Genomic DNA, 27574 nt, shown 5'->3' with positions numbered 1-27574 from the left:
GGCTGCCCGGCGCTAGGCGGATCCTAGGCATAAAAAAAAAAAATTTGTTGCTTGGACCTCCTGATGATTTTATCTATCAATTTAAGTTTGTAATAAAAAAATAAAATAAAAAGAAAATTTGGGTACAAGATGGAAACCGGTTGGAAAAGCCAAACGGTTTCCATCCAAGATGTGACGGTCAGCTAGGCCGGACTCTACATATTATTTCCATTTGGCCGGCTAATTTGACTTGGGCCGATTCGATGTTTGTATCCTTGAGAAGATATAAATAATCTCTCTGAGAAAATGACTCGAATCTTTCTCTAGGAAAAAGAGAGAGAAGAAACATCCATTCGTAGGCACAATCCCAGGTGCATCTTTGCTATGTGCCTCTGATGGCTCCCTCCGTCCTCTTCTTCTCTTTATTCCTCGCCCTCTCTCTCCATGTATCTGCTGATAACCCTAACGATATATGTCCAGTAAGCTTTTGCGGTCCCGGCGGACCCGAGATCCGCTTCCCTTTCGGAGCAAACGACTCCTATCTCGAGCGGTGTGGCTATCCGGGCTTCAATCTCTCGTGCAACACCCAAGGCCAAGCGATCCTCCAATTGCCTAACTCACAAGACTTTATCGTTGACCTCGTCGACTATAAGGAACAATACATCGTGCTCAGGGACCCGGGCAACTGCCTGGCGAAGCGGCTTCAACACTTGACGTTGTCGAGCTCGGTTTTCTCAGCGCAAGAGTACGGGAACTTCACGTTTGCGGATTGCGTGATTGATTTGTCGGGTTTGGGATTCGAACGGGTGGACTGCCTCAGCGATGGACAGCACTCGGTATATGTTGCTGCCCCCGGTGCATTCCCTAACTACTTCTCGTTCATCAGCCGTCGTACTTGGACGGTGTCGGTCCCGGTGGCCCGGCAATATCCCACGGATGTAACTAAGAGTGTTGTCCTGAAGTGGGATGCGCCGGACTGTAGATCGTGCGAGAAAAGCGGTGGGAAGTGCGGGTTCAAGGGCTCCGCGGGCTCCGATGTTGGATGCTTTGTTAAACATGGTACGTACTTAGATTTGCTATTTTCTACCTGAAAATGATAACTAATCTTTGTTGTTTAGTTATTTGAATCAGCGCTTTTAGAACATTCACTAATAAAATCGTCGTTGGGGTTTAACTTTCAAATTAAGAGATAAGGGCATTTTAGGCCATGCACCTTTCTTTTAGAGATTTTTGAAGGGAGACTATAAAATGAAAGTGTTTAATAACACATCTCCAACTTTAGCCTTCATATTATTTCCTGTTTTATTATTATTTTTTTTATCTTGTTGTTAGATCTTTAAATTGTGTGTCTCACTGAGTGGTTGTTAAGAGTTTTTGAATTTTACTCCTGTACTTTCTGTTGAAGATAGTGAAGCTTCTCTCTTCATGGTTTTTTCCGTTTTGGATTTTCCACATAAATCTTGCTTCTCCTATGACTTCGATCCTTTCATCCTTTGTTACTTGTGCTTCTATTGGTGTATATTTTGGTGTTTTTCCGCAACAATCGTTTTCATTAATTTCCATTGAACTCTGAGCTTGCCATTTCAATGGCATTTGGGTTGATGGAATTCTCTCGTCATCGGTACCTCTGTATTTTTTTTCCAACTCTTAACCCCACAAAGAATGGGCTAATGATTTAGGGCTTTCAAAGCGGGCCAAGTTGGGGATAATACTCGGCATCCTGTTGCCCTTGCTTCTTTGCATCTCCGGACTCGCATTCTACCTAAGTTCGCGCGGTCGAGTCTCCGAACAACGTGATCCTCACGATCAACCTCCTAACAGCAACAACGGCGAAAGCAACATCTCAAATATCACATCTCCTTCAAGCTCCTCTAGAGAAACTCGACACGCCTCTTATGGCGGCGTGGCGGGCATCGATTTAGTCACGATAGAATCTTATCCGAAGATTCAAGTTGATGATGATGGACAGGTGCCTAGGCCGAATGACAATATTTGCGCAATTTGCTTGTCGGAGTATCAGCCCAAGGAGACGCTCCGGACCATCCCCAAGTGTGGACACTACTTTCACGCGCAATGCATCGATCAGTGGCTCGGGTGGAACGCTTCTTGTCCGTTGTGCCGCGATCACAAGGCATACGTGTAAAATCTTTTTTCTGTGGCTACCGTCATCAAAATGGATATGCTAAACTCATTTTACCGCAAATTTTGAAATTAATACGTAGGATCATATCAATTATTGTAGGTTGTAATGTTGTTCCATGATAATATCTACAAGCTTATTTCTTCTACTTAAAATGGGTTCAGTTTTTTTTTTTTTTTGGGGGGTGGTGTTGGAGGTGAATAGAATTGCATGATAGTATCCCGCCGATCCACCGACCAAAAAAAAAAAAAAAAATCCCGCCGATCCCATAGAGCTTCAGTGGCAAGCCTTTGGCGACAAACTGTCGATAGGAATTTCCGTCGCTAACAATAGTCGGGGCAGTTTTTTCAGCTTCTATGGAAGCCGTCGCCTGCAATTCCTAAGCAGTGCTGCTTTGAATGATGAGCTCGTTTCGTATGCAAAGTAGTGGCTAATTCTAAACTTTGATACCTGGACTTTATTGATTTAACATAGCTTTCTTGCCAGTAATTTGGCAATAGTTTAAATACGATAGTATAATAACAATCTCTGTGGGTAATGCAGGTCTTCCGACTCGATGACATCAAGCAATTGAAATTAAATTACCATTGTAGAGGAGCATGGTAACGCACAACTCTTGGCAGTTTTCTCTTTGGAAGTTCATCTCCTCACGCATGTAAGTACATATGCACAGGCAATGTACGAACTCACTACACGAGTGCGATTCAATAATTCAATTGATTCGTATCTGTCATACCTTTGCTCTTCAGCTTGTTCTCCCAACAACACTTAGCGCCTCAAGTACTTAATCCATGCATCACATGATATCCTTTTGGACTGGCCATGAATTTTTGTTTGAGATATGTTCCCGTAAATGCATGCTGGGTTTCGTGAAGAAAAAAAAATGAAGCAATGTGCGATTAAAGAATTACTAAAAGCAAGATGTGCGTCCACCGTCTTTTTCACAACAGGCTATTTCGAGCTAGTAGCATCATATGGTAATTTCGTCTCTAAATTCCATTAAATCAAGGAGGATTTTTGTGTGCACTACAAATATGTTGCTTTTATGCACTCGTAACACGATATGTGCTGCGTAGGTCAGATTTAGTTCTCGCTATAGTTGGTCCATTTGACAAATTGATTGTTAGAATTCCTCACAAGTCGTTACTAAAGGCACTATAATAAACTAAGTTGTATGAGGAAATGCGTAAATTGCGAGACTTTAACATTTTGAAAAGATGGGTCATTTATATTGTACGCAAACAGCGGAAAAATAAGTAAGTTTTGGACAAGAAGGAGGAACTAGGTCGATGGCGTATGCTTCACACATAACTATTCAATTGCATGCTCATTAGCACTTATCACCAGTTCGGAAATCGCCTATGAGAATGATCTTTCCACTGGCCATATTTAGCGGTGAGATCAGCTCTAGGCGAGAAGACACGGTGTCACTCTCGAGCTCGACTTGACTTAAAAATTCGTAGTTCAAAACTTGACTCAATCTCGATTGCGTACTTTTTCCCCTGCCGAACTTTTCTCAGTAAAAATCTTGACATACTCGAGCTCGGCTCGATTTTAAGTACAGAAAACTCAACGTACTCAGATGTTCCAACTTAATCGAATGGGACTCGGCTCAAAATCCATAATTTCAAAATATCTGTACCAAAATAAAATAAACTGAGATACTCAATTAGGCTTGCAGGCCGATCGACTCAAGTGCCTTTAGGCTCAAACTCAGCTCGATAAGCCTCGTATCCTCGACACAAGCTCGGAAATAATAGAGCCGATCTCAAGCAGCTGACGGGTCAAGCTCGAATTGCCCACAAGTAGCTTAACTCGCTTGCATCGTTGCCCTAATCCCTATGGAAGATTATTTTGATATAGAACAAAATTTGGAACCTGACCAAGCATGAGCCACTAAACTCCTTAAGCCCAAGGAGGCGCTTGGGACTATCCGAGGGAGATTTGAAATTAAAATGTACGACGGATTTATAGTATTGCTTTCGCAATTTTTCTGCTTTCGTGTAAATTTTCATGGTAAGTTGTAAGAACTTGGTAGGAAAAAAAAATTGACCACCCTCGATGTCAACCCTTGAACCCCTTTAATATGTTGTGGCAATCTCTGAAGAAAGTAAATCGTAGATGTCAATTCACCAACAAGGGTCCGAATCCCAGAAATATTATTATAAGAGGATCAATCGAAAAAAAAAATGTATGATTTTGTTTTGTCAAGTAATGAATGGAATTATAAAGACAGCTAGATAAAATCACAATCAACCCATAAGTAATCAGGCATTCTCTAGCTCCACGAGTGCTACTCTGCTAATATTATTTACGATAAAATTTTGGAAGAATGGCCCCTAGGTTCATGCTTTGTCTCACGAAAATAATGCTTCAACTTCATCCTGCGTGGTACTTTTTTTTTTTCTTGGTCGGAAAGTGAAACACTTCATTTAACTAGGCCTGAAAGAGGGGCATCAGTACTTAAAAGATCCCAAAAAGTTTGGAGGAGAGAAAAACCAATTCGAAAGTAAAGAGTTTTTCATACTGATTTTAGCAGCTCAATCCACAATTAAATTGATCTCTCTAAAACAATAGACCACCCGAATATTTTAGAAGGACAGTAACATAGCCTGGCACTTCATGATAAGGCCGTGAGTTTCCTATGTAAAGTTGTAGACTGATTTGCGCCCCTTAACGCGTTGACCAAACCTGAACCGTCAGTCCCCACCGCTATGTCCTCGTGTCTAAGAGAGAATAATTAGGCATCAAAGAGAGTCCTTTTATGCAAATTTTGACTGGCCATGCTGTCGTCGTTAACATCAACCAAACTCAACAAGTAATTGTTCAAAAGAAAAGTCCACTCCAGATTTGACGTTTCAAATGTTTAGAACATATATGAAACTTTCAATTTTTTTTCCACGAAAAAGATATACAATTACTTCAAAAGACTACAATTCTCCTCTATATATAAACTAGTGGTATCAAGGGGTCAGGTTAGGCCAGGTTTTCATAATACCCGAATATCATATAGTATAAGAGAATAGGTTGAGTCGGGTTAGAATATCATTAAATGGTTCCATTGGATGGCCAAAATCGGAAACTTTTTTCAAAGCTTCTCTATTCAGGGGTGTCAAAAAAGCCCATGCCGGCCTAGCCGGAACCCAACCCTATTAATACCAAAATCTAAAAATCCTTACTAGAGAAAGACTAAGGCCTAGCCCCAAAATAACCTAAATTTTAGGGCTATGCGGGATCGGGCTGACGCGAGCTTTTTTAACATCCCTTATGTAAACTATGCTTTCAAACGGTATGCCAAAATCGAATCGATGCAAATTAAAGCAAAGAGAATGGGGGTTGTCTCAATTTGAAGATACATGCTAGGAGCATGGACCGTCCCTTGTGAAATGGGTTCGATCACAACCCCTGGATGCTGTAAACTCATGTAAAACTCAGATTATTGATGAACACAGACCAGTCAGCACAAATATTTGCTCGAGAGAAGAGGAGAGGAACGAAGGATCGTGATCTCAAGTTTCGTTCCTCTCAAGTAATTGTCTCTCTGAGCTAGTCCTCATGAAACCCAACGACATGATGCGATTGGCGTGAAGTTTCGTATATTCCCCTCAAATATGATCAAAGCATCCCTTTCCGAGGGCCTACATATTCACATCCATTTGGGCGGCTAATTCGACTACGGCAGATTCAATGTCTGTATCCTTGAGAAGAAACGTCAGGGATCAATTCTCTCTGAAAGGGACTTGAATCTTTCTTTAGTAAAACGTGTGAGAGGAAACATATATTTATAAGTACTATTCCAGGCATCTTCCCTATGCGCCTCTGATGGCTTCCTCCATCATCTTCTTCTCTTTCTTCATTGGCCTCTCTCTCCGCGTATCTGCCGATAACCCCGACTATGTATGTCCAGTAAGCTTTTGCAGTCCTGGCGGACCTGAGATCCGCTTCCCTTTCCAAGCAAGCGACTCCCATCCCGAGCGATGTGGCTATCCGGGCTTCAATCTCTCGTGCAACATCCAAGGCCAAGCGATCCTCCAATTGCCTAACTCGCAAGACTTCATTGTTGACCTTATCAACTATAAGAAACAATATATTGTGCTAAAGGACCCGGGCAACTGCCTGGCGAAGCGGCTTCAAAACTTGACGCTGCCAAGCTCGGTTTTCTCAGCTCAAGAGTATGGGAGCTTCACGTTTGCGGATTGCTTGTCTGGTTTGTCGGATTTGGGATTCGAACGGGTGGACTGCCTCAGCGATGGACAGCACACGGTAGGGGTTGCTCCTCCCGGTTCATACACTGGGCACTTCTACCAGTTACGATGCCGTACTTGGACGGTGTCGGTTCCGGTGGTCCGGCAATATCCCACGGATATAACTGAGAGTGTCGTCCTGAAGTGGGATGCGCCGGATTGTAGATCGTGCGAGAAAAGCAGTGGGAGGTGCGGGTTCTTGGGCTCCGCGGGCTCCGATGTTGGATGCTTCGGTAAACGCGGTTAGTACTTAGATTCTCTGGTTTCTACCTGAAAATGATAACTTGTCTCTATTATTTAGTTATTTGAATCAGCGCTTTTAGAACATTCATTGGTAAAATCGTTTTCCTTGATTTCCATTAAATCTCTGCGCTTGTCATTTTAATGGTATTTATGTTTTCCAACTCCAACCCCACAAATGATGGGTTAATCATGCAGGTTTCTAATGGCGTCGCTGGCATTGATCTAGTCACGATAGAATCCTATCCGAAGATTCAAGTAGATGATGGTGGACAGGTACCTAGGCCGAACGACAATATTTGTGCAATTTGCTTGTCGGAGTACCAGCCCAAGGAGACGCTTTGGACCATCCCCAAGTGTGGACACTACTTTCATGCACAGTGCATCGATCAATGGCTCAAGCGGAACGCCTCTTGCCCGCTGTGCCGCAATCACAAGGGGTACGTGTACATTTTTTTCTATAGTTAACGTCGCCAAAATGGAAAATAAATAAAAATATAACTTTAAGAGCGGGATGAACAGTCCCCAGATATCTTGAGTTTATTATTAGAAGTTAGCTTTCTTCTCAGTAATTTGGCAATAGTTCAAACACAACAAAATAATAACAATCTCTGTGGGTAATGCAGGTCTTCCGAATCGATGACAGCAAGCAATTAGAGTAAATTACTATGTAGATCGTAGAGCAACTGGTAGCGCACAACTCAGGCAGCTTCTCTTTGGAAGTTCACCGCCTCACGCAGTGTGCCTATATGCACATGCAATGTATAAACTCACTACTGGAGTGTGATTCAACAATTTAATTGATTTATACCATCATACCTTTGCTCTTCAGTTTATTCTGCCAACAACATTTAGCGCATTTAAGTACTTAATCCATGCATCACATCCTTATGGACAGGCCATGAATTTTTGTTTGAGATATGTTCCAGTAAATGTATGCTGGGTCTCATTCAGAAGAAAAAAATGAAGCAATGTGCGGTTAAAAAATTACCAAAAGCAAAATGCGCATCTGCCCCTTTTTCATGACGAGTTATTTCGAGCTAGTGGCGTCACATGGTAATTTCATCCCTAAATTCCATTAAATCAAGGTGGATTTTTGTGTGTACTACATATATGTCGCTTCTATGCACTCATAGCACGATGTGTGCTGCTGAGGTGAGGTCGAGTTCTCGTTATGGTTGGTCCATTGGACAGATTGATTATTAGCATTCTTCACAAGTCGTTACTAAATGCTAGAAAACTTAGTTGTATGAGAAAATGCGTAAGCCTAACTTTAAACATTTTAAAAGGACATTTACTGCGAGGAAGTCCATAGGGGTATGAAACTTTGGTATCGTGCTTTACTACCGTATTGTAATCCAATATAATACTAATAATCTGCCAGGGTTATGTATGTCTTCCGATTCTAAGCAACCGAAAGTAAATTGCCATGTAGAGGAGCATGGTAATCCGCAACTTTTGGCAGTTCTCTTTGGAAGTCCATCTCCTCCCGCAGTGCTGGTATATGAACAAGCACAAGAGCATATCATTAGTCAAAGTAGAGAAGAAGGAAAAGCATGTTTGTTTGGTGGCGCCTTCAGGAGTGTGATTGAACAATTTGATTGATTCGTAGTTACCTTTTCTCTTCAGCTTGTACTATCAACAAAATTTGGCGCCTTAAGTAGAACTTTTGTTTGAAATATGATTCGATTATCGCTCTGGTTTCGTGAAGAAAAAGATCAAGCGTGATTCACAAATAACAGAAAGCGATGGATCCACATTCACCACTCTTGCTATGGTTGGTCCATCGGAAAGTTGATTATTAGCGATATTTTCGGCGCCACTGTTAATCGCTAGACTAGGCTAAGCTGTATGACAAAATGTGTGGACCGTGAGGCTGTAAATTGTATTATACGCGAGTAGCAGAAAAATGAACAATGGACATGCAAGAGAACTAGGTGGAACTCCTTTTGCTCCTCCGCTTAGAAGCCGTTTCACACAAGTTTAGAATTCTAACTCTTCTAAAGTACCCTCCAACGGAGGGTTATGGCCAATGGACTAGGCAAATAAGCCAAACATATTTTTTTTTTGGTAAGAGTAAGCCAAACATATTCATCTGCACAAAAAGTCTGAAAAAAGAATAAACATGTGAAAAATGCAATTTTTAAGACTTGAATAATTTCAAAATTTGAATTTGATTGTTGACGTTGTAGATATAAGATTTGCGGGGTTTTACTTAATTTAAAACTTCAAATTTACGAAAATTTAATCCTATATTACTTCAACAAGTATCCTGCATATGTAAACTATGTTTTTTTTTTTTCCATAAATTAGGCCGAAATCACGTTGATGCAGATCAATGCGTACGGAGTTGGGTTCTATCAATTTTAGGAAAACGTGTTTGGATCATAATCCATGCCTTTCTAAACTAGGTGTAATCACAATCCCTTCATTTTATAAATCCATATGAGATTCAGATGATCATGACTGTAATTGACCTACTCAACATTGATTGGGAGGAGGGGACAAATGGATTGGGATCCCAAGTAACGGTCAATATGGGCTTGTCCTCGTGGAACAAAAAAACACAACGCGATTGTTTAAATTATATTTGCAAGGACATGACGTTTCACCTTTTCCCTTTGATTTTTCAACATATGCCTTTCTAAAGAGTCCACGTGTCCCCATCCTTAATGCGTATGGAGTTGGGTTCTATCGATTTTAGGAAAATGTGTTTGGATCATAATCAATGCCTTTCTAAAATGGGTGTAATCACAATCCCTTCATTTTATAAATCCATATGAGATTCAGATGATCATGACTATAATTGGCCTACTCAACATTGATTGGGAGGAGGGGACAAATGGATTGGGATCCCAAGTAACGGTCAATATGGGCTTGTCCTCATGGAACAAAAAAAACACAATGCGATTGTTTAAATTATATTTGCAAGGACATGACATTTTGCCTTTTCCCTTTGATTTTTCAACATATGCCTTTCTAAAGAGTCAACATAGCCCCATCCTTTGGGGGCCGGCCGAATTAACTAAGGGATTGATTATGTTTGTGTCCTTGAAAAGGTACGTAAAAGATATAATATTGTCCCTTTCAAAAGGGCATAAATCTCTCGTTAGGAGGAAGAGAGAGAACCTTCCATCCCTAATTACAACCCTAGCTACTCTTTGTTATGTGCATCTCATGGCTTCCTTTGCCGTCTTCTCTCCTTCTTCCTCAGCCTCTTTCTCTCCATGTATTCGCTAATAATCGTGACGATACATGCCCAATGAGAGTTTGTCATCCTAGCGGGCTTGATGTTGTGACCTACCCCTTGAGGGAGGAAATAGACTTAGGGGTATAACCTAAAAGACGGGCCCATGGCCTATGATTTAAATGTGAGCTCTTCTAAGTCCATACATTTCGCGATATTATGGTGTTTTTAAGAATTTTGTAATAAGGAGTTGCCACTAGCCTATTAGAATAGGCTAGAAACCAGGTGAAACATGGGAGTATACCTCACTTCCTACTCAATTAGAGAATCTAGAATCGGTGACTTGATTACACTAATTAACTAATTAGTGCACTTTCGGTACTTAATCTTGTTCATTTTTAAAAAATAAATATATTTATTTTGCCAGGTAATTTGGAGTAAATTTAGGCATATCCATAACATGTAAGATGATCATGTGGGTACATAGTCATCAACATAATAATCGCCTACTAAGGAAAGCATTAAAGGCATATCATGGGATAGTAAATATTTAACACTAAGGAAAAGATAAATGTTAATCCTACCTAGACTAAAGGGAAGCCAAATGAAATTTAGAAGATCTGAATTGTTTCAGAAAATGAATTTGATTGTTGAAATTGCAGATATAAAACTAGGGAAATTTGTTTAATTTGAAATGTAGCACATATGTAAGATTTGTCAGATCCTATTTCCATGAAAATAGATTTACATATTACTTTCATATGTAAAATATGTCGTTGGGCATCAGGCCAAAATTGCCTAGCTACATATTAATGCGTACAGAGTCCAATTGTCTCGATTTGGGAATACATGCCTCGATTAGGATCCATGCCTTGTGAAATAAGTGCACTTGCAGCCTCTCGATTTTATAAATTCACATGAGATTTAGATGATCAATGAGTGTGATCGATGTAGACAGAGCAAATGGGTTGTGATCGTTCATTCATATATACATGTTGATGGTTTTATATGAGATGGGCTTAAGGCCCGTCCGCCCAAGTTGGGCCCAAAAAGCCCGGCCCACGGGAATAGGGCCCGTGGATGGGGGAAGGTATAAAAGGGAGGATAGAGAGAGAGAAGACAACTCTTGGATAATTCAACGTACGTACGTTCCTTTTCCCGCACTCTCTCTCTCAAAAACAAAAAGAAGAAACAGTAAGCATAAGGCATTGTTCTTCTTCCCTTCAAGGCGTCATCGGATCGAACAGGACCAGATTTTCTTCCTCTAATCGGCATCGGTGTCTAATCTGTGGCTAACAAGGTACGCTCGAATCCGTGGTGTGCTTTAGGATCGGTGATACGTGTTTTTTCCGGGCTTCGCTTCCGCATTCGTTTTAGGGGTTCGATTTAGTGTCGAATTCGGTTTTCGGGAATCAATTATTCCCAACATTGGTATCAGAGCCCTAGTTCACATTTTTCCCGACTTGTTTGACATTTTTTCATTGATTTTTCGCGAAAACCTTCGGCCGTACAGATCGGGGCGAGAAATCCCGACACCCGAGCGCTGTTCGCCATTTTTCTGAGTTTTCGAAAGTCAAAATCGAATTCTGAAGGCACTGGGTGGAAGAGGTCGTCGAGGCGAGTCCGGCGACATGTCGTGCGCCGCCGGACGACGCCACACGCTCCCACACGCGCTGCCAGAAGCCGCTGCGCGTGGGCGTCACGCGCCGACGGCGAACCGGCACATGGGCGCTGGCGGCCGGCAAACCGACAAGCGCCGGTCAGCATGACGTCAGCAATGACGCCCAACGGAAACTGGCCGGGTCATCGATGATGCCGGCCGGCGACCCGACCGACGAACCGACCCGACCCGACACGCTGACGCCTGGCACACGCGTGGCACGTGCGGGCGATTCGCGCATCCGGCCCGACCAACCCGACGGCCCGACCGGTCCGACGACTTGGCCGTTGACTGTTGACCGGCCGTTGACTGTTGACCCGACCTTTGACCGTTGACTTTGACCGTTGACCCGAAAAAAAAAAAAAAAAAAAAAAAAAAAAAAAAAAAAAAAAAAACAAATTTGTTTCTTTTTCAATTATGTCTGTGTGGGTTAGAGGTAATCCATTTTTTATTTTGCATTTGTTGCATGAATCATGGAAAATTATGTATTTTCCATTTTGTTTATCAGGATTATAAGTGATCCATTTTAGTTCCGCATTTGGTACAGAACTATGATGCGTTATGCACGGATACCCGCAAGCCCGAGAACGGACGAAGGAAGAGCTAGGCTAAAAAGGCTAATGAAAGAGTTAGCTGATTATCGGTGGCTTGATGGTGATTTAGTATCACATATGGTCAAGGTCAATCGATGATACAGAAATCATCCGGAATGGTTATCTTATGCCGGACTTTGAGAAGGTGCCGGCTTTGATGTACACTCTTCCACCCGAATGGCAAGCAGTGTTAGATCGGCTATGGGAGGTCAACGTGGTCCCGGATTACAGGGGGCTAGTGGAAGCTTTTGTAAGAGAATCTATAGATTGAGTTGGCCAAAACTTCAACCCTTAGATTGAGCGCCACATGGCGCAGTGAATGCGCCTTGGTGGCGGCACGAGAGCTCTCCAAAAATTTTTCCATGGTTGGCAAGTGTGCCTTCAGTTTTCTCAGATGTTTTGACTGATAGATTAGAAAGGACATTCCCTAATTATTTCCTAGATTAATTGTGAGATTTTTTATGGATGTAAATATCTCTTTCCATGTTGATATTTTTCTTTGTATATATTGCTTAGTGTAATGTATAGTTGTATTATGTGAAAGCACTGTTATTCTATTGGATGTTAGATAATATTTGATTTCTGTTACTGCTGATTGCTGTGGGTAGTTAGCTGTAGGTAGTTATAGAAGTTTTTGTAACTTCATAGAATTGATTTTGCATATGACAATCATATTAATGATAGTTTTAAGTTAGGATTTTTGGAGGATGATTGGAAACGTAGTGACCTTTTGATTCTCGAAGCCTTACTTGAAATTATTCATTAATATGATAGGTCTATGTAAATAGGGATGTATAAATGATAGGCATTAATTATTCGTGCATGTATGTCCGATGTGTTCAGATGATGGTTTCAGAACTAAGAACGTGATTGCCGATATGAACGGCAACTATTGTGAAATATTGAATATGAAGATTCAATATGTGCTGGAAAAGCAAGAAGCACTAGAAGCTCTTGACCATATTATGGAAGATCTTGTGGATGCTGTGTGCCACATGAAGCTAGCTGAGGACCGCCTAATGGTATTTGAGCCGAAAATAGATATTTGCTATGTTGGTTCTAGCTCAGAAAGGGCTTTGAGTTCTAAGTGCAAACGTATTGATTCGTTCAATATGTGGGAATACAAATGATCAAGTCCTTATTGCAAGAAATCAAGAGTTAACCAACACAAAAGAGGAAAACGTCCTCAAGTGAAGAAAAAGTCAAGGGTGAGGTATTACAATTGTGACAATAAAGGTCACTATGCTCACGACTGTCGTGAGCCAAAAAAGGTAAACACCTCTTGTACATTTGAGAACTTTGATTATGTGTCAAGTTCTGAATTATTGGCTAAATCCAATCCTTTGTGGACTGTAGATTCAGGAGCAACAGACGATGTAGCGAAGGATAAAGGATCCTTCGTGGAATTCCGACGAATACCAACTGGAACTGAGTGGGTCTATGTGGAAAACAACTCCAGAGCTGAAGTTAAAGGGATTGGCATTTGCCAACTGAACATGTGTGGTGGACGCAATTTGTTCCTACATGATGTTCTAAATGCTCGAGATTCGTCAAAATTTAATTGTCTGTTTTGATGTTGGTTAAGCTTGGTTTTAGTGTGAACTTCCAGAATAACGGTGTAGATTTGTATTTGGATACAAACTACTATGGTTGTGGTCACTTTCTGGATGGTTTTATTGTACCGAATGTTGACTGTGGTGATGTCAATATGTTATTCCTTTGTTTCACGTCTTTTACTTCATGTGATAATGATGTGAATGTGTGGCATGCTTGACTTGGTCATATTGGCCAACAACATATAAATAGACTAGCCAAAAGGGCTTGTTGGGCAACATTGAAAAAGTCGATTTGCCCCATGTTAGCATGCCTAATAGGGAAAACGACAAGGAAACCATTTGGAAAAGATAAAGAGCTGAATTTCCTCTGCATTTAATCCATTATGATGTCTGTGGTTCAATGAATGTGAGAAGAAGGCATGGGGCTGTTTATTTCATCACTTTTATAGATGATTATACTCGATTCGGATATGTCTATTTGATTTCTCATAAATTTGAAGCATTATGTTGTTTCAAAAGGTTTATGAACTTGGTAGAAAATCAATTAGACAAGAAAATAAAAGTATTGAGATCCGATCGAGGTCGAGAATATTTATCTGATGAGTTCAGAAAATTATGTGATGAAAAGGAATAGAAATACAGTTGTCTATTCCATATACTCCTCAACAAAATGGTGTTACAGAGAGAAGAAACAGAACCATACTGGAAATGGTTAGGTCCATGACGGCGCATGATAACTTGCCTATCACTTTTTGGAGTGATGCGTTGTTAACTGCTGCCTATATACTTAACCGGGTGCCTTCCAAATCAGTTACTTCCACTTCATATGAGTTATGGACAGGTAGAAAACCAGACTTAAGTTTACTTAAGCCATGGGGTTATGTTGCCTATACCCATATGTCCTCTCACAAGTTTTGGGAAATTAGGTTCTAAAAGAAGAGTATTTTAATGAGATACTCCGAACACTCGAAAGGGTATGTGTTCATAGGTGAGCAGGAAAGTGAGAGTATAACTGAATTTGAATCACGAGATGTCACATTCTTAGTGGATGAATTTCCTAAGAAGGGCAAAATAAGGGAAGATTACCCCTATTTGAAACCTTGGATCAAGATAATGATATTGGTGAAGTTCGTCCAAGTGGGAGTTATATGAGAAGTGATGAATTGAATTCAACTCATTCTCAATTACAATCACATGATGAGATGATATCGTCATTATCTAATCCGAGTGGGAGCATAATGGGGAATGATGTGCTAAGTGTACAATCTCCCATACGGCGAACAAGTCGCCAAAGTATTCCCCGTCGACGTTTTGACATTGAAGGGAAAACTTTTATAATTGCTCCACGAGATAAGGATGAGCCAAGAAATATTAATGAGGCTCTTAATTGCCCTAGTAAGGAAAAATGGATTTTATGCAATGAAAGAGGAAATGGAGTCAATGAAATCAAACCAAGTCTGGGAACTGGTTGATCTTCCAAAAGGGACGCAAAGCTATTGGGAACAAGTGGGTTCTCAAAATAAAGCGAAAGGCTGATGGCTCGATTGAAAGGCATAAGGCTCACCTTGTGGCGAAGGGGTATAATCAATAGGAAGGAATTGATTATGAAGAAACACTTTCTCCTATAGTGAGATTTACCTCGATTCGCATTATTCTGGCAAAAGTGGTTAGTGTGGATCTTGAGTTACATCAAATGGATGTAAAGACTGCTTTCCTCAATGGAGAATTAGAGGAAGAAATATATATGGAACAACCTGTTGGTTTCATAGTGAAAGGCCAAGAAGAAAAAGTATGTCGACTTTTGAGGTTGATATATGGCCTTAAGCAGTCATCAAGACAATGATATATACGTTTTCATAATGCCATAATGGCATATGATTTTACAATGATTGATAAGGATCATTGTGTATATATCAAAAGATCAAATGATCAATTTGTGATCATATCATTATATGTTGATGATATACTAATTGCCGAAAGTAATATGGAGTTTGTCAATACTGTCAAGAGTTGGTTGTCTTCCAATTTTGAATTGAAGGATATGGGATTGTAAACCCATTGACACTCCTATTGCAAAAGGTGAAGGATTGAGCCATAGACTGTGTCCAAGGACTCCACAAGAGAAGGAACAAACGAAATATGTTCCTTATGCTAGTGCTGTTGGGAGCTTGATATACGCTATAATGTATACAAGACCTGACATATGTTATGCAGTTGGAATGGTGAGTAGATACCAATCCAATCCAGGTCAAGCACGTTGGAAAGCCGTTAAATGAATACTAAGGTATCTAAAGGGGACTGCTGATTATACGTTGAGTTATTATGGAAAGGATATGCGATTCTAAGGCTATTCTGATGTTGATTGGGGAGGAGATTTAAATGAAAGAAAATTTACCTCTGGATTTGTTTTCTTACCGAATAATGGCACCATATGTTGGAGCAAAAGAAGAAACAAAAGTGTATAGCCTTGTCCACGATGGAAACTGAGTTCGTGGCATTATCAGCAGCAATAAAAGAAGATGTTTGGATTAAGAGATTATTGGATCATTTAGGTGTTATTTGAAGTGCTGCAGATTCATTGTTGGTTAACCGTGATAGCCAAGCAAAATGAAAGCGTACACCAAAGATCCAAAATATCATGGCAAGACCAAACATATAGATACCAAGTATACTTTTGTCAAGGATATGGTTGCACGAAAATATGTGAACTTAGAGTACATACTACGCATAGAATGGTAGCAGATCCCATGACAAAGCCAATACCTAGAGATGTATTTTGTGGCCATATGAAATCTCTAGGATTGCGTAGAGTCCGATGTACTGGATTGTAATTTCCTTGAAGTGTTCACATATGATGAATTTGTGTTTTTTCATCATTAATGCCTATGAATCTTTGTTTGATCTTTATGCATCTTAATGCTCAGTGCATTATTTTAAGTTGAAGAAGTATGTCGGACAGATATAAGATTAGCCCACTCATACGGGTAATCGCCTCTATTTACTGTGTGATAAATAGAGATGAGACTGTTTTTAAGCTTATTATCTAGGTGATAATCGAGAGCTCAAGCTTAAAACACGTATGTCGCCTTAACTAGGTGTTAAGATGAGGACATAATACTTACTATGTCCGAAAGTAAAATACCCCATATATTTTACTTTATCTGTCTATGATGCCAGATGTGAGTTCTGATGAATTTAGTGAATGAGTAGATATGTGAACTCAAGTTAGACATTGGGTATGTCTGAACTATCATCTATACGGTATTGAAAGGTGTAGACATACGCTCCATGGGAAAAGAGTTAATACCGTAATACGTATTTCATACTACGTATGCATGAGACGACCAATAAGAGTGACAAAAGTTTGATCTCAACTTTTAATGTCATGTGAGACTCTTGAGGAATAGAGTTCCTCAATTCTTAGTCCCCTCATGACTCTTACTTATTCTCAAGATTTCTATTTAGTGTTTGCTATCTTAGGATGTTGCCAATGGTCATGAGTTTGATTCAATCTAATGGGACATTTCTAGAAAAGCAAGTTAGACTGAAATTGAGAGTTTGAAGGAAAGAGGAAGATCGAATCTGGAGAATCACATTGTAGTTTTGTATTCACCGGTTAACCAATTATGATTGTCTTTGTGATAATCATAATTGTGAATACAATATATATATATATATATATCATTGTTTGAAAGAGATCAAGAGAGATATAAATGTGATCGATCGATCTAGGGTACTGCATACTAAATCTACTCAGGATGTGATGCCCATTATGAGCTGCTATATATTCCTAACAGATGTATAACAACGAGCTCTCAAAGTATGCTGGTCGCATGGATTATTCACCAGTATGAATGTTGAAGAGAGGTAAAGAGAATCCTGTTTGGCCCACCATGTGCGAGTGGGAGATGATGGTTTTATATGAGATGGGCTTAAGGCCCGTCCGCCCAAGTTGGGCCCAAAAAGCCCGGCCCACGGGAATAGGGCCCGTGGATGGGGGAAGGTATAAAAGGGAGGAGAGAGAGAGAGAGAAGACAACTCTTGGATAATTCAACGTACGTACGTTCCTTTTCCCGCACTCTCTCTCTCAAAAACAAAAAGAAGAAACAGTAAGCATAAGGCATTGTTCTTCTTCCCTTCAAGGCGCCATCGGATCGAACATGACTAGATTTTCTTCCTCTAATCGGCATCGGTGTCTAATCTGTGGCTAACAAGGTACGCTCGAATCCGTGGTGTGTTTTAGGATCGGTGATACGTGTTTTTTCCGGGCTTCACTTCCGCATTCGTTTTAGGGGTTCGATTTAGTGTCGAATTCGGTTTTCGGGAATCAGTTATTCCCAACACATGTTTCCAATTCCCTCATGTAATTATCTCCAGGGGAATGTCCTCATGGAACCAAACAACATGATGCAGTTCTATGTTACCTTTGTATAAGGACGTGATGTTTTGCCTCGTTCCCATTCATTGTTTTAACATATCCCTTTGTCAAGATCTATTTGGCCGGCTACATTGACTAAGGCACATTTTATGTCTGTCCTTTAGAAGGCACATAGTATTTTAATTCTCTCTCTTTCAAACGGAAATACATCTTTCTTTAGGAGAGAGAGAGAGAGAGAGAGAGAGAAACCTTGCTACCCTAGGTTCAATCCTAGCTGCTCTTCTGTGCGTGCCTCTCATGGCTTCCTCTGCCATCTTCTTCTTCGCTTTCTTCCTCGGCCTCTCTCTCCATGCAATCGCCGATAACCTTAACGACTTATGTTCAATGGGGTCTTGTCGTCCCAGCGGACCTGAGATTCGCTTTCCTTTTTGGATAAGAGGCGTCCAACCTGAGCGATGCGGCTATCCGGGCTTCGATCTCTCGTGCAACGACCTAAGCCAAGCGATCCTCCAATTGCCTGACTCGCAAGACTTCGTAGTCAGCAAAATCAGTTATGAGAAACAATATGTCGTGCTCAAGGACCCGAGCAACTGTCTGGCCAAGCGGCTTCAAAACCCAAAGTTTTCAAGCTCGATTTTCATTGCGCAAGGGTATGGGAGCTTCATGTTCGCAGACTGCCCGAATATATTTTTGCCGGAATTCGGACTCAGGCCCATGAGCTGCCTCAGCGACGAACAACACAAGGTGCCGCTTGGTTATGGCGATAATCCCAACCGGTCGTACCTCGAGAGATTCGGTTGTCGTACTTGGACCGTGAAGGTTCCGGTGGCCCTGCAATATCCGAAGGATATAACCGAGAGCGTAACCCTGGAGTGGAATCAGCCGGATTGTAGATCGTGCGAGGGAAGTGGTGGGAGGTGCGGGCTCAATGGTTACACGGGCTCTCAAGCTGCATGCTTCCGTAAACCTGGTACGTACCTAGATAACAAGAGTCGCCTATGAATCATTAGATCTTGGTTTCCTTAACTGATGATTCATCTTTCCATTCAGAGATCACTCCTGAATCAGTTCTCTATTCATCATAATCAATTATTGATCTTGTAGGGCTTTCAAAGGGTGGGGCCAAGTGGGGCCAAGTTAGCGATATTTCCTGCCGTCATAGTGCCCTCGCTCATTTGCATGTCCGGAATCGCGTGTTACCTAAGGTGGCGCACTCGAGTCTCTAGGCATGGCGGTCGTCTCGGACAACTTCCTCCGAGCCTCCCGAGAGAAACTCAACTCACCTCCAATGACGCCGCGGGCCTCGATTCCCTCACAATAGAATCTTATCCGAAGACTCAAGTTGGTGATGATGGACAGGTACCTAGGCCAAACGACAATGTTTGCGCAATTTGCTTGTCGGAGTACCAGCCCAAGGGAGACCATTTTCTCATTATCGTCTGTGAAACGGTGATTTAATTTTAGATATGTTTAAGATCTTTGTAAAACTATTCCTTAAGAGTTTTTTGTATTATTGGTGCAAGATAAAGTAATTAAGAATTTTTCTTTCCTTTTTTTTTATACTTTGGCATTAAAATTAGGTTCTCTTGCACTTCTCGTGTGGTTATAAAGCTTATTATATGATGCATTCTGATTGCTCAGGTGGGCTCACTAAAACTTGAGAAGGCAATTCCTGATGCCATTTAAGACAAGCAAAAGGCCTTGCAATAATTACTGTTGTGAAAGTTGGTATGATGGTAATCTACAATATTGGAACCGGCCTTGTGGTTACTCGTAGGGAAGACAGCTCATGGTCTCCACCTTCTGCAATTTCTTCATGTGGAATAGGGTGGGGAGCACAGGTAGGTTCGTTTTATCGTATCCCTGGATTTTGATTTCATCAACCTTAAGGGCCAAGCATCGGAACCAACAAGTGTTTTTGGCTTTCATGCAGTCTGCAGATTAACCACGTGAATCAACGTGCTCAAAATGATTGTTTAGATAATAAACACCAATTTGATTTTTTACTCCATCCGGAATGCTTGATGTATTGTCTGCTTCATTTCCATGGTCTATGTGAGAATTTTTCTTTGTAAATGTCTGGTCCGTCATCCTTCTATTTCATGGAATGTACCATTTGTTTCTCCTTTCTGGAACTCTATCTAAGAACAGTATTTCTCAGGATGAGATTTGGACTTTTTGTTTGATTACCATGTTGCCATTGAGTTTTCAAGTTCCTTTCTGCATCTCTGTTCCCTTTCTCTGAATTTGTGTTTTGCTTTTTTGTGGAAGTGGGAGAAGTCCCTGAGCCAGAGATTGCCCTTGTGTTACTTATAATCGTTCCCTTTCTATTAACATGTCTATCGCATTAATAGCTTCTGCTTGTGTGGCTTAAGCTCGAGCAAAGAAGTCTTGCATAAAACATAAAAATCAACTAAAGAAATCTTTAGTCGATTCCCCTTCCTCCCGAAATGATAACAACAATAATAGTAAAAATCAAATACATAAATGAAAAGATTATCCCTGCAAGAAATGTTTGATTTTGTGTTATATTTTTATGTAGAGATATCCTTATTCCAGTCAATAGTAACCAGTCAAGGGTAATTGCAGGCTGGAGGAGAATTGACAGACTTCGTTATAGTGTTGAGAACAACTGAGGCTGTGAAGAGATTTGGTGGTACTGCTCATTTTTCAGTTGTGGCTGGTTTGAGTGCAGCAGTTGGTCCCATTGGAAGGGCTGCTGAAGCTGATGTACGAGCAGGGGATGGTGGCTGTGCTGCTTGTTATACGTACAGCTGCAGTAAAGGTACTCATCTATATAGCTATTTTTCCTTTTAAACTGTGGAGTTGTCCTCTGGACTGATTTTTGGGGTATGTATACATTGCTATGCAAAAAAACATGGATAGTATCCTATGATATTAACCGTTTTAATGTGATAGTAATTTCTCTATTTTTATTAAGTCCTAAGTGGACACAATAACAGTCTCGGGACCTAGAAAAACTGCTCATTTTGCGAAGGATCTTGTTCTCTCCCTTTCTTTCTTCCTCATTTGTCTCTATTGCTGAGGTGCGCTGTGTAGTCTAGCTTGTATGGCATGGGTATCTGTCCTTAGGCAGTCACGTAAAAGACTATTCTCCGATTACTTAAAATGCTCTTGCACAAATGCTATTTATATATTCAATAAAATGATGATACTCTTTACCTTTTCAAGCTATGTGAAGCTGTTTTCATTAGATCATTGGTTGAAAAAGTTTCTACAAAGAGCATTTCTTGAGAAGCTTGCTTGTTGCCCATTTCTTAGTGCCAAAGAAAGGGAAAAGGGAGAGACATTAGTTGAGAAAGCTTCTGCAGGGATATTTTTGAATAAGCAATCATATGAGAGAACACTGAGCTTGATTTGTCATAGATCCTACTTAAATTGAGACGCTCATAGTAAAAAGTTGGAGAGGTCTAGAATTTGTATTTCTCATTTTCCTATCATTTCATTGCCAGCAGTCTGTGGGGCTCGTTCCGCTTTCTGAAGGTCTTTAATTGTTCTCAACTTTTTCATAAAATAATTGGCAGGTGCTTTTGTTGGATGCTCCCTTCAAGGTAGTGTCGTGACAACGCGAACAAGAGAAAATTGCCGATTTTATGGCAGCCAGTCTATAAATGCATTGGACATACTACTTGGTTCGTTGCCGAGGCCACCAGGCCGTACAGCTTGGTCAATTGTCCTGGCTACTGCCTATGGAAGTTCTTAGCTGCAATTCTTGCCACTGTAAAGTTGTCTATTCTTATCAAGTGTACAGCATGTTCAAACTCATTGCTTCCCTTTCTTCGCCAGGGGTCTCAGGAGAGGAATATGTAAATAGTTATAATTGCTGGGATCGATCTTTGGAATGTACATATAGCTATCCATTTCATATTTGGTGTTTACTCAGGATATCGGGGAAGACAAGCAAAAACCACCCTTCTTTTCAGATTACTTTGAAGATTGCTTGAGCATGTCCTAGATGGAGGAAATTTTATGTGATTGTTCATGATGAACCCAGAAAAACAGGTTGCGTGGTCACGACCTAATATACAGCTCTTCTATGGATCTTGTTCGGTACTACACTGCGCATTAGACTCGAGTCAATGCAGTGTAGCGGAAATCCACCTCCCTCCCTGTTTCGAATTAGTGCATACAGATCATAAACAAGAGAAAATTGCCGATTTTGATTAGATCCGAGCTTTTTATGTAAATCCCCCCAGAACCACACCCATGATTAGCCTGTATGATTATAGCAGTTGCTTTGCCTAAGTGGGTTCATGATTTGGGTCAGCGCCTTCTTGTGTGTTCTTTAAGTGGAAAATGCAAGAAAGGGAAATCCGAAACCTCTTAAGCGTGATATGTTGCCGCATTTCAGCCCTCTCTACCAACGGTTGCCACCTACCATCGCCCGTGGTGGCGATGGTGGCACACCTCTAAGTTCAGCAATGGTTTGGTCTCCCGTTGGATAGGAAGGACTGCTAAGGGGACATACAATCATTTGAGTTTTTCCTTTTTCTTTGTCCTAGACCAAAACTGTTTTTCCTTTCCTCTTCTCAAATCAAATACAAAGTGACCGATTCCCTTCAATTTTTCTTTCTTTTTCTTCAGTGAATATCTAAAGAAAATCAAATAGGTCTTCTCTTTCGTTTTCTCTTCTTATGTTGTTATCATCGAGAGTCCCTTTTTTACCCTTATCTCTATCTGAATGAAACAGAGTCGGCAATCTCAAATTGAGATCTCTCTCTGTTCTAAAATAGGATCAAGCTATGTTTGACCGAATGTCAGCATGGAGTTAGATGGAACAAAATGAGGGATTGAAAATTACAATCCTCAAACTTCTTTATATCAAATCACTTATCTGATGACTCATTTCATATATAATCGTACGTACTACGGATGCTTTCTAATATAAATTACTGAAAAATTACAATATAAAATACTAGGATTAGAAAAGAAATCAAACAAACAAAAAGAAAACCTAGACCTAATTACTGCCCCCGAAACTCTAGGACAACAGCGATGTCCTCCTTGATGGCAAGCGACACCAACACCACAACGACCCCATGGTGGCGGTCGTCTCCGTCACAATGGTCACTTAAGACCGCCGTAATTGATTCTCCATCTCATGCGCACCCATGAGAGATACAAAGGCGACCACCGCACACCATTCAGGTGAGAGATAGAGAGAGAGTGAGCGAGAGAGATGGCCACCCAATAAATAAAACAAGGTCATTGTTAGATATCATTGTAGCAACAAAATAGCACAATAGCAAATGGCGAACAAAAAATTTAACTCAACTGATGAGAGAATAATATAACCAACCAACTCTAATATAAGCTCACATCCACCTAATGCGAACATTTAAACTCCAGCTTGAAATGAATATTCACAATACCTCTTCAGCTTTCAAGGCGACTCCAATTGAATCGTTGACATAAGATAAGGACACTTCCATATTGTATAGTGACAAATCAGGATAAACACATGACTCCCCATTAGAGTATATCACTTCAACTGGTTCAAATTCATACTTCTTCCCACAGTATGCTGAGAAGATTGTCACCTAAAGGAAAACACTTGCCCGCATTAGTCCTCTATACAGAAGGATGGGTGTAGAGAAAAGGACAAACAATTGAGTATGCTCACCATTGTATTTAGAACTATCTTAGCCTTTGTTAAGTCCATCGCAGTACATTCAATGAGAACATTTTTCGTCTTTAAAGTTTTTGCCGGATGTGCTTCATTGATAATTGGCGGCAGAGACAGCACAATTCTGCATGGAGTAAAAAACTAGCATTTTCAGTGATAAGAAGCTTAGTCGACTGTATCATTTCAGTCAATGTAGATGCTCGCTAATCAATCAGACTATACATCACAAATATCTGTCAAATTGTTGATTGCAAGACACCCAAAAAGTGAATGAAGCATCACTTTGCCCACACTGTTTGGCTATGACAGCTAAATAATAACTACAATTTGTTCACATTGAGCATATTCAATGGGAACCAAAATTGTGAAGCCAATGGCAACAGTGTAATCTATCCACAACTGGAGTAACCAAATATCATAGGACCTGAATGAGCTAGATTAGAACCCCATGTGCAAAAAAATTTGAAACCAATCTTTTTAAAAAGCTGACCCCTGTTCAAACAGGATAAACAGCTTAATGGTCAACCATAATTGGTTGTTGCCTAATTAATACATTACCAATAAACATCAGTCCATAGCTAATCAAGAATTTATGAAGCAATCAACTGTATCATTTCTAATTATTCAGGACGTCAGAAAAGAAAATATCATCCACTGTTGTCAAGCAAGGCCCTAGCCTAAAATAAGGGACATGTTACATTAAAAGTTTGGGATGAATCCTTTAGCAAGAGATTTTTTTAACCTTTTCTTTAAATGAACCCAAAGAATGTATTAGCAAGTTAGATCTTAAGTCATGAAATGATATTCCGGAAAAATTTAATTTTTGTACTACATTATAGCATCTTTCTTATTGACATTAGGCACTTGGTTTCCCATATCAAATTTTGTGACACCGCATGCAAAAGTTCTTTTTCCCGATATGGTACCTAGCAACCGGTGGAGAGAGAGATGAAATAAGAATGGATTGCTAAGTTCAGTGTAAAGGTGTACATAGGAAAGACAATGTTCAAAGAAAAGCAAAGATGTATAGAAGACTACACATTTTCACATTTTTCCCTCTCTTAAAAGTAATGTTATAGGCATAAGACTAGGCTCTGAAGTCTCCGACCGTGCTAATGTAGAGTCGACAGCTGCTTTTCTAAAAACTTCGCCCTTTTACTAAAATAATATACCTCCTTTCTCAGTTTTGTTTAGAGAAAGGAACAAAAAGGGTCAAAGAACATGACCTAATTTCATCTTTTCCTTGAGGGAATGCCCGAGAGAATGACTAGCCTTACTTGAGGTGCTTTTGAAGTCGCCACATTGGGTGCCCGCCTGCAACTCCGGTGCTTTTGAGAACACTAGTGACACCTAAACAGAACAATTGATCTCACTTCAACTCATAAACGAGACCAAGCACTCGGTGGCTTAATGTGGCAGAAGATGCTTGAAGGCCTAGATTATTTTCTCTTTGCAAATTGAACCCGATCCATCGATCAACCCCCAAACAACTCAAGGTTGCAATATTAATGACTTAAGTGGCAATGGTTGAATCAAAACTAAGTCAACATGTCATGACATTCAAGTGGTTATTTATTATTTTCCCTTAACATCAATATACACACTTCATATTTATACATGGAACTCACATTACAAAAAGAGTGTATGAAGAAACCAAGATACCTCTTTGAATCATAGATAACAGGAACACAAAGCGAGTTCTCTATTATGTGCAAGAACTTCTTCAATTTCAAATCTGACTGCAACGAAGTAGCGAAAAAACAGGTAAAACAACATGGCAAAAATGAGGAACTATTACATAATTCTTCATTTACAGGAAGATATCGACTAGCACACTGAATAAGCAAGTTCCAAGCATAAGATATATGTAACAAAACAAATATGACAGTTATAAAAAGACCATTAAAAGGAGCAGCTATTGAGGACCCACCTTATAAAATTCCATTAGTTCATCACTCGAAGTTCTTCACCTAATATCGGAACAAAACTAAGGTGCGATCAGCCAACACATCAATCGCAGTTGGTAGAGAAAACAAAACAAATATATAAATGAAAGCAATCTCATGAACTCAAAAGTGGCATTGACATGTTAAGCATACTTAATTTGGAATAATTCACTTTGCAAAATAGTAATTAGAAATAACACGCTAATGCATTGGAAACTACAAAATTTCCTTTTTTGTTACTTAGTAAGTCTCCTTAGAGCACTTTGTTAACAAAAGGGCACTTGTTAAGCATACTTATTTAATATGATTCACTTTCCAAAGAAAAATTACAAATACCACAAGAACAATCTGTGCATCCAATTGAAAACCGTAAAAATTTCTTGATCAACTACTTAAGAACTGCCCCTAGAGAACAGTTAACAAAATCCTTACAAATACATAGATCTTCACTATAGATCAGACTCATGGCACATGCATGAACAGAAAAATACAATCTTGATCATGAAACTACCTGCTTCAAGGGGACGAAACTTATACTGGAAGGCGGCAAAGCCTGAGACCAAAGGAAAAGGAACATGAGTCGGTGATACGCTGCACTTCTCGTAACATTCTATCATACTTTGCTCTAAGAAACATTTAGCCATAGCAGATATATAACTCGTACATATTAAGAAGAAACATTTAGCTGTAGCAAATATATAACTCATACATATTAAGCTAAACCAAATGTGCAATTCCTTGTCATGTCTGTTTTCGTCTATGCTTTATCTAGTAGATGAGCACTCCTGATAGCGAAACATAATACTACAAATTTTTGGGATCAAAATAGAGCATCTCGGATATATATAGTAATACCATCCTCTGGGACAAGCTCAGAGGATGACAAAACTTGAACTGGTCAAAGCTTGTCTAGCTAGCTGCAACTCCTCGAAAACATGTAAAAGATGCTGAGGCAAAGTGTGGGGGTAGAAAGAAGCTTCAAGAGGAAATCCTTCATGTTGTTGCGCGCGTGCGGAATATAGACGGACCAAGCGAATCAGATAAAATAGTTAGAATGAAGGAAAGGAAATCAGACACCGGATTTACGTGGTTCGGTCCGAATATCGGAACCTACATCCACGGGGAGAGCAGCACGGAATTCCACTATAGAAACAAGCGATACACCGGAGATTACAATCACTCGAGCACTCAAACACACTCTCAGTGTTTCTCAGCCTCAAATTACACCCAAATAACTCACACAGTGTTTAGCCCCTCACAATTCCTAGTGAAACTTCACTCAAGGAATTATACAAATTCTACTTACAAGAATTTAACTGGCTAAAACACTCGGATGTAATTTCAACGAGAAAATCTCTCTCTGCCGAGAGCTTCTGAAGCCTCACGACTTCTCTCTTCAACTCTCTCTCGGCCACCGAAATAACTCAGCGCGGCGCCCTCTTCTCCTTCGCTCCTCTGCCTTTTAAGGACGAAGTAAGAAAATGTGAAACTCATTCGGCGCTCGCAATCACCACCGACGCCCACCAAAATTCACGGGCACATGCATGCATGGGACGCATTTAATAAGGCAGAAAACTTGCACCGATAATTCAAGCGTGAAAGAAGGATGGCCGCCGTCTTCCAAGACCATCTCCACGACGTTCAACTCCCTCAAGTAATATTTTATCATTTCTTTCCTTTGGTTGTCTGCAGCTTGAATAAAATAAGAAAGGAAAGAAGCAAGGAGTTAAAGAAAGAAGACAAAACAAGCCCACAATTTGCTTTAGTCTTCCACGTCCATTCACCATGCATGCACGTCCATGTGCATGCAATTAAAGAGTTAGAATAAAATAATGGTCTTCCCCTCCCTCGCGGCTGCACGCCTTCTTCATTCTTCACGCTTGCGCTCATAGATCCGCATGCGATCTTCTGACAATTTCGGCCAATTCACATGCGCTACTTTGACTCACACGTGGTTGAGTTCACGCATTCTCGTTCAACGGGCTCAAATCGAGACATATTTTC

General features: G+C 40.4%; 4 protein-coding genes and 1 long non-coding RNA gene across 5 annotated transcripts; 4 read left to right on the top strand and 1 right to left on the bottom strand.

Annotated features, from left to right (window-relative positions):
- Positions 1-374: 374 nt before the first annotated feature.
- LOC104446107 (putative RING-H2 finger protein ATL21A) lies at positions 375-2122 on the top strand. The gene is made up of 2 exons (XM_010060015.2): positions 375-1038; positions 1659-2122. Exons 1-2 carry the CDS (start codon positions 375-377, stop codon positions 2120-2122), a joined length of 1128 nt encoding a protein of 375 aa, XP_010058317.2.
- A 3819-nt stretch (positions 2123-5941) lies between these two features.
- LOC104446105 (putative RING-H2 finger protein ATL21A) lies at positions 5942-6610 on the top strand. Its single transcript, XM_010060014.2, has one exon. It carries the CDS (start codon positions 5942-5944, stop codon positions 6608-6610), a length of 669 nt encoding a protein of 222 aa, XP_010058316.2.
- Positions 6611-18274: 11664 nt separating this feature from the next.
- LOC104446104 (putative RING-H2 finger protein ATL21A) lies at positions 18275-19663 on the top strand. Its single transcript, XM_010060013.2, has 3 exons — positions 18275-18947; positions 19082-19113; positions 19619-19663. Exons 1-3 carry the CDS (start codon positions 18275-18277, stop codon positions 19661-19663), a joined length of 750 nt encoding a protein of 249 aa, XP_010058315.2.
- A 10-nt stretch (positions 19664-19673) lies between these two features.
- On the top strand, positions 19674-21701 carry LOC104446103 (LAS seventeen-binding protein 3-like). Its single transcript, XM_010060012.3, has 3 exons — positions 19674-19818; positions 20567-20762; positions 21523-21701. The coding sequence occupies exons 1-3, from the start codon at positions 19708-19710 to the stop codon at positions 21699-21701; spliced, it is 486 nt and encodes a 161-aa protein (XP_010058314.1). The 5' UTR covers positions 19674-19707.
- A 1116-nt stretch (positions 21702-22817) lies between these two features.
- Positions 22818-25324, bottom strand: LOC104443992. Its single transcript, XR_005550781.1, has 3 exons — positions 25287-25324; positions 23622-23748; positions 22818-23538 (listed from the first exon to the last, which is right to left on the bottom strand). It is a non-coding gene; the product is annotated as an uncharacterized LOC104443992 (long non-coding RNA).
- Positions 25325-27574: the final 2250 nt, after the last annotated feature.

This window comes from Eucalyptus grandis, chromosome 5 (assembly GCF_016545825.1).
Source record: "Eucalyptus grandis isolate ANBG69807.140 chromosome 5, ASM1654582v1, whole genome shotgun sequence".
Classification (NCBI taxonomy): domain Eukaryota; kingdom Viridiplantae; phylum Streptophyta; class Magnoliopsida; order Myrtales; family Myrtaceae; genus Eucalyptus; species Eucalyptus grandis.
Note: the sequence above shows the minus strand (reverse complement) of the source record. Positions and strands in the feature narration are given on the sequence as shown.

Coding starts and splice junctions, on each gene's coding strand:
- LOC104446107 (XM_010060015.2), top strand. CDS start 375: ATGGCTCCCTCCGTCCTCTTCTTCTCTTTATTCCTCGCCCTCTCTCTC. Junction 1,039..1,658: donor TGGATGCTTTGTTAAACATG/GTACGTACTTAG, acceptor CTAATGATTTAG/GGCTTTCAAAGCGGGCCAAG.
- LOC104446105 (XM_010060014.2), top strand. CDS start 5,942: ATGGCTTCCTCCATCATCTTCTTCTCTTTCTTCATTGGCCTCTCTCTC.
- LOC104446104 (XM_010060013.2), top strand. CDS start 18,275: ATGGCTTCCTCTGCCATCTTCTTCTTCGCTTTCTTCCTCGGCCTCTCT. Junction 18,948..19,081: donor TGCATGCTTCCGTAAACCTG/GTACGTACCTAG, acceptor TTGATCTTGTAG/GGCTTTCAAAGGGTGGGGCC. Junction 19,114..19,618: donor GTGGGGCCAAGTGGGGCCAA/GTTAGCGATATT, acceptor CTGATTGCTCAG/GTGGGCTCACTAAAACTTGA.
- LOC104446103 (XM_010060012.3), top strand. CDS start 19,708: ATGATGGTAATCTACAATATTGGAACCGGCCTTGTGGTTACTCGTAGG. Junction 19,819..20,566: donor GAATAGGGTGGGGAGCACAG/GTAGGTTCGTTT, acceptor GGGTAATTGCAG/GCTGGAGGAGAATTGACAGA. Junction 20,763..21,522: donor TACGTACAGCTGCAGTAAAG/GTACTCATCTAT, acceptor AATAATTGGCAG/GTGCTTTTGTTGGATGCTCC.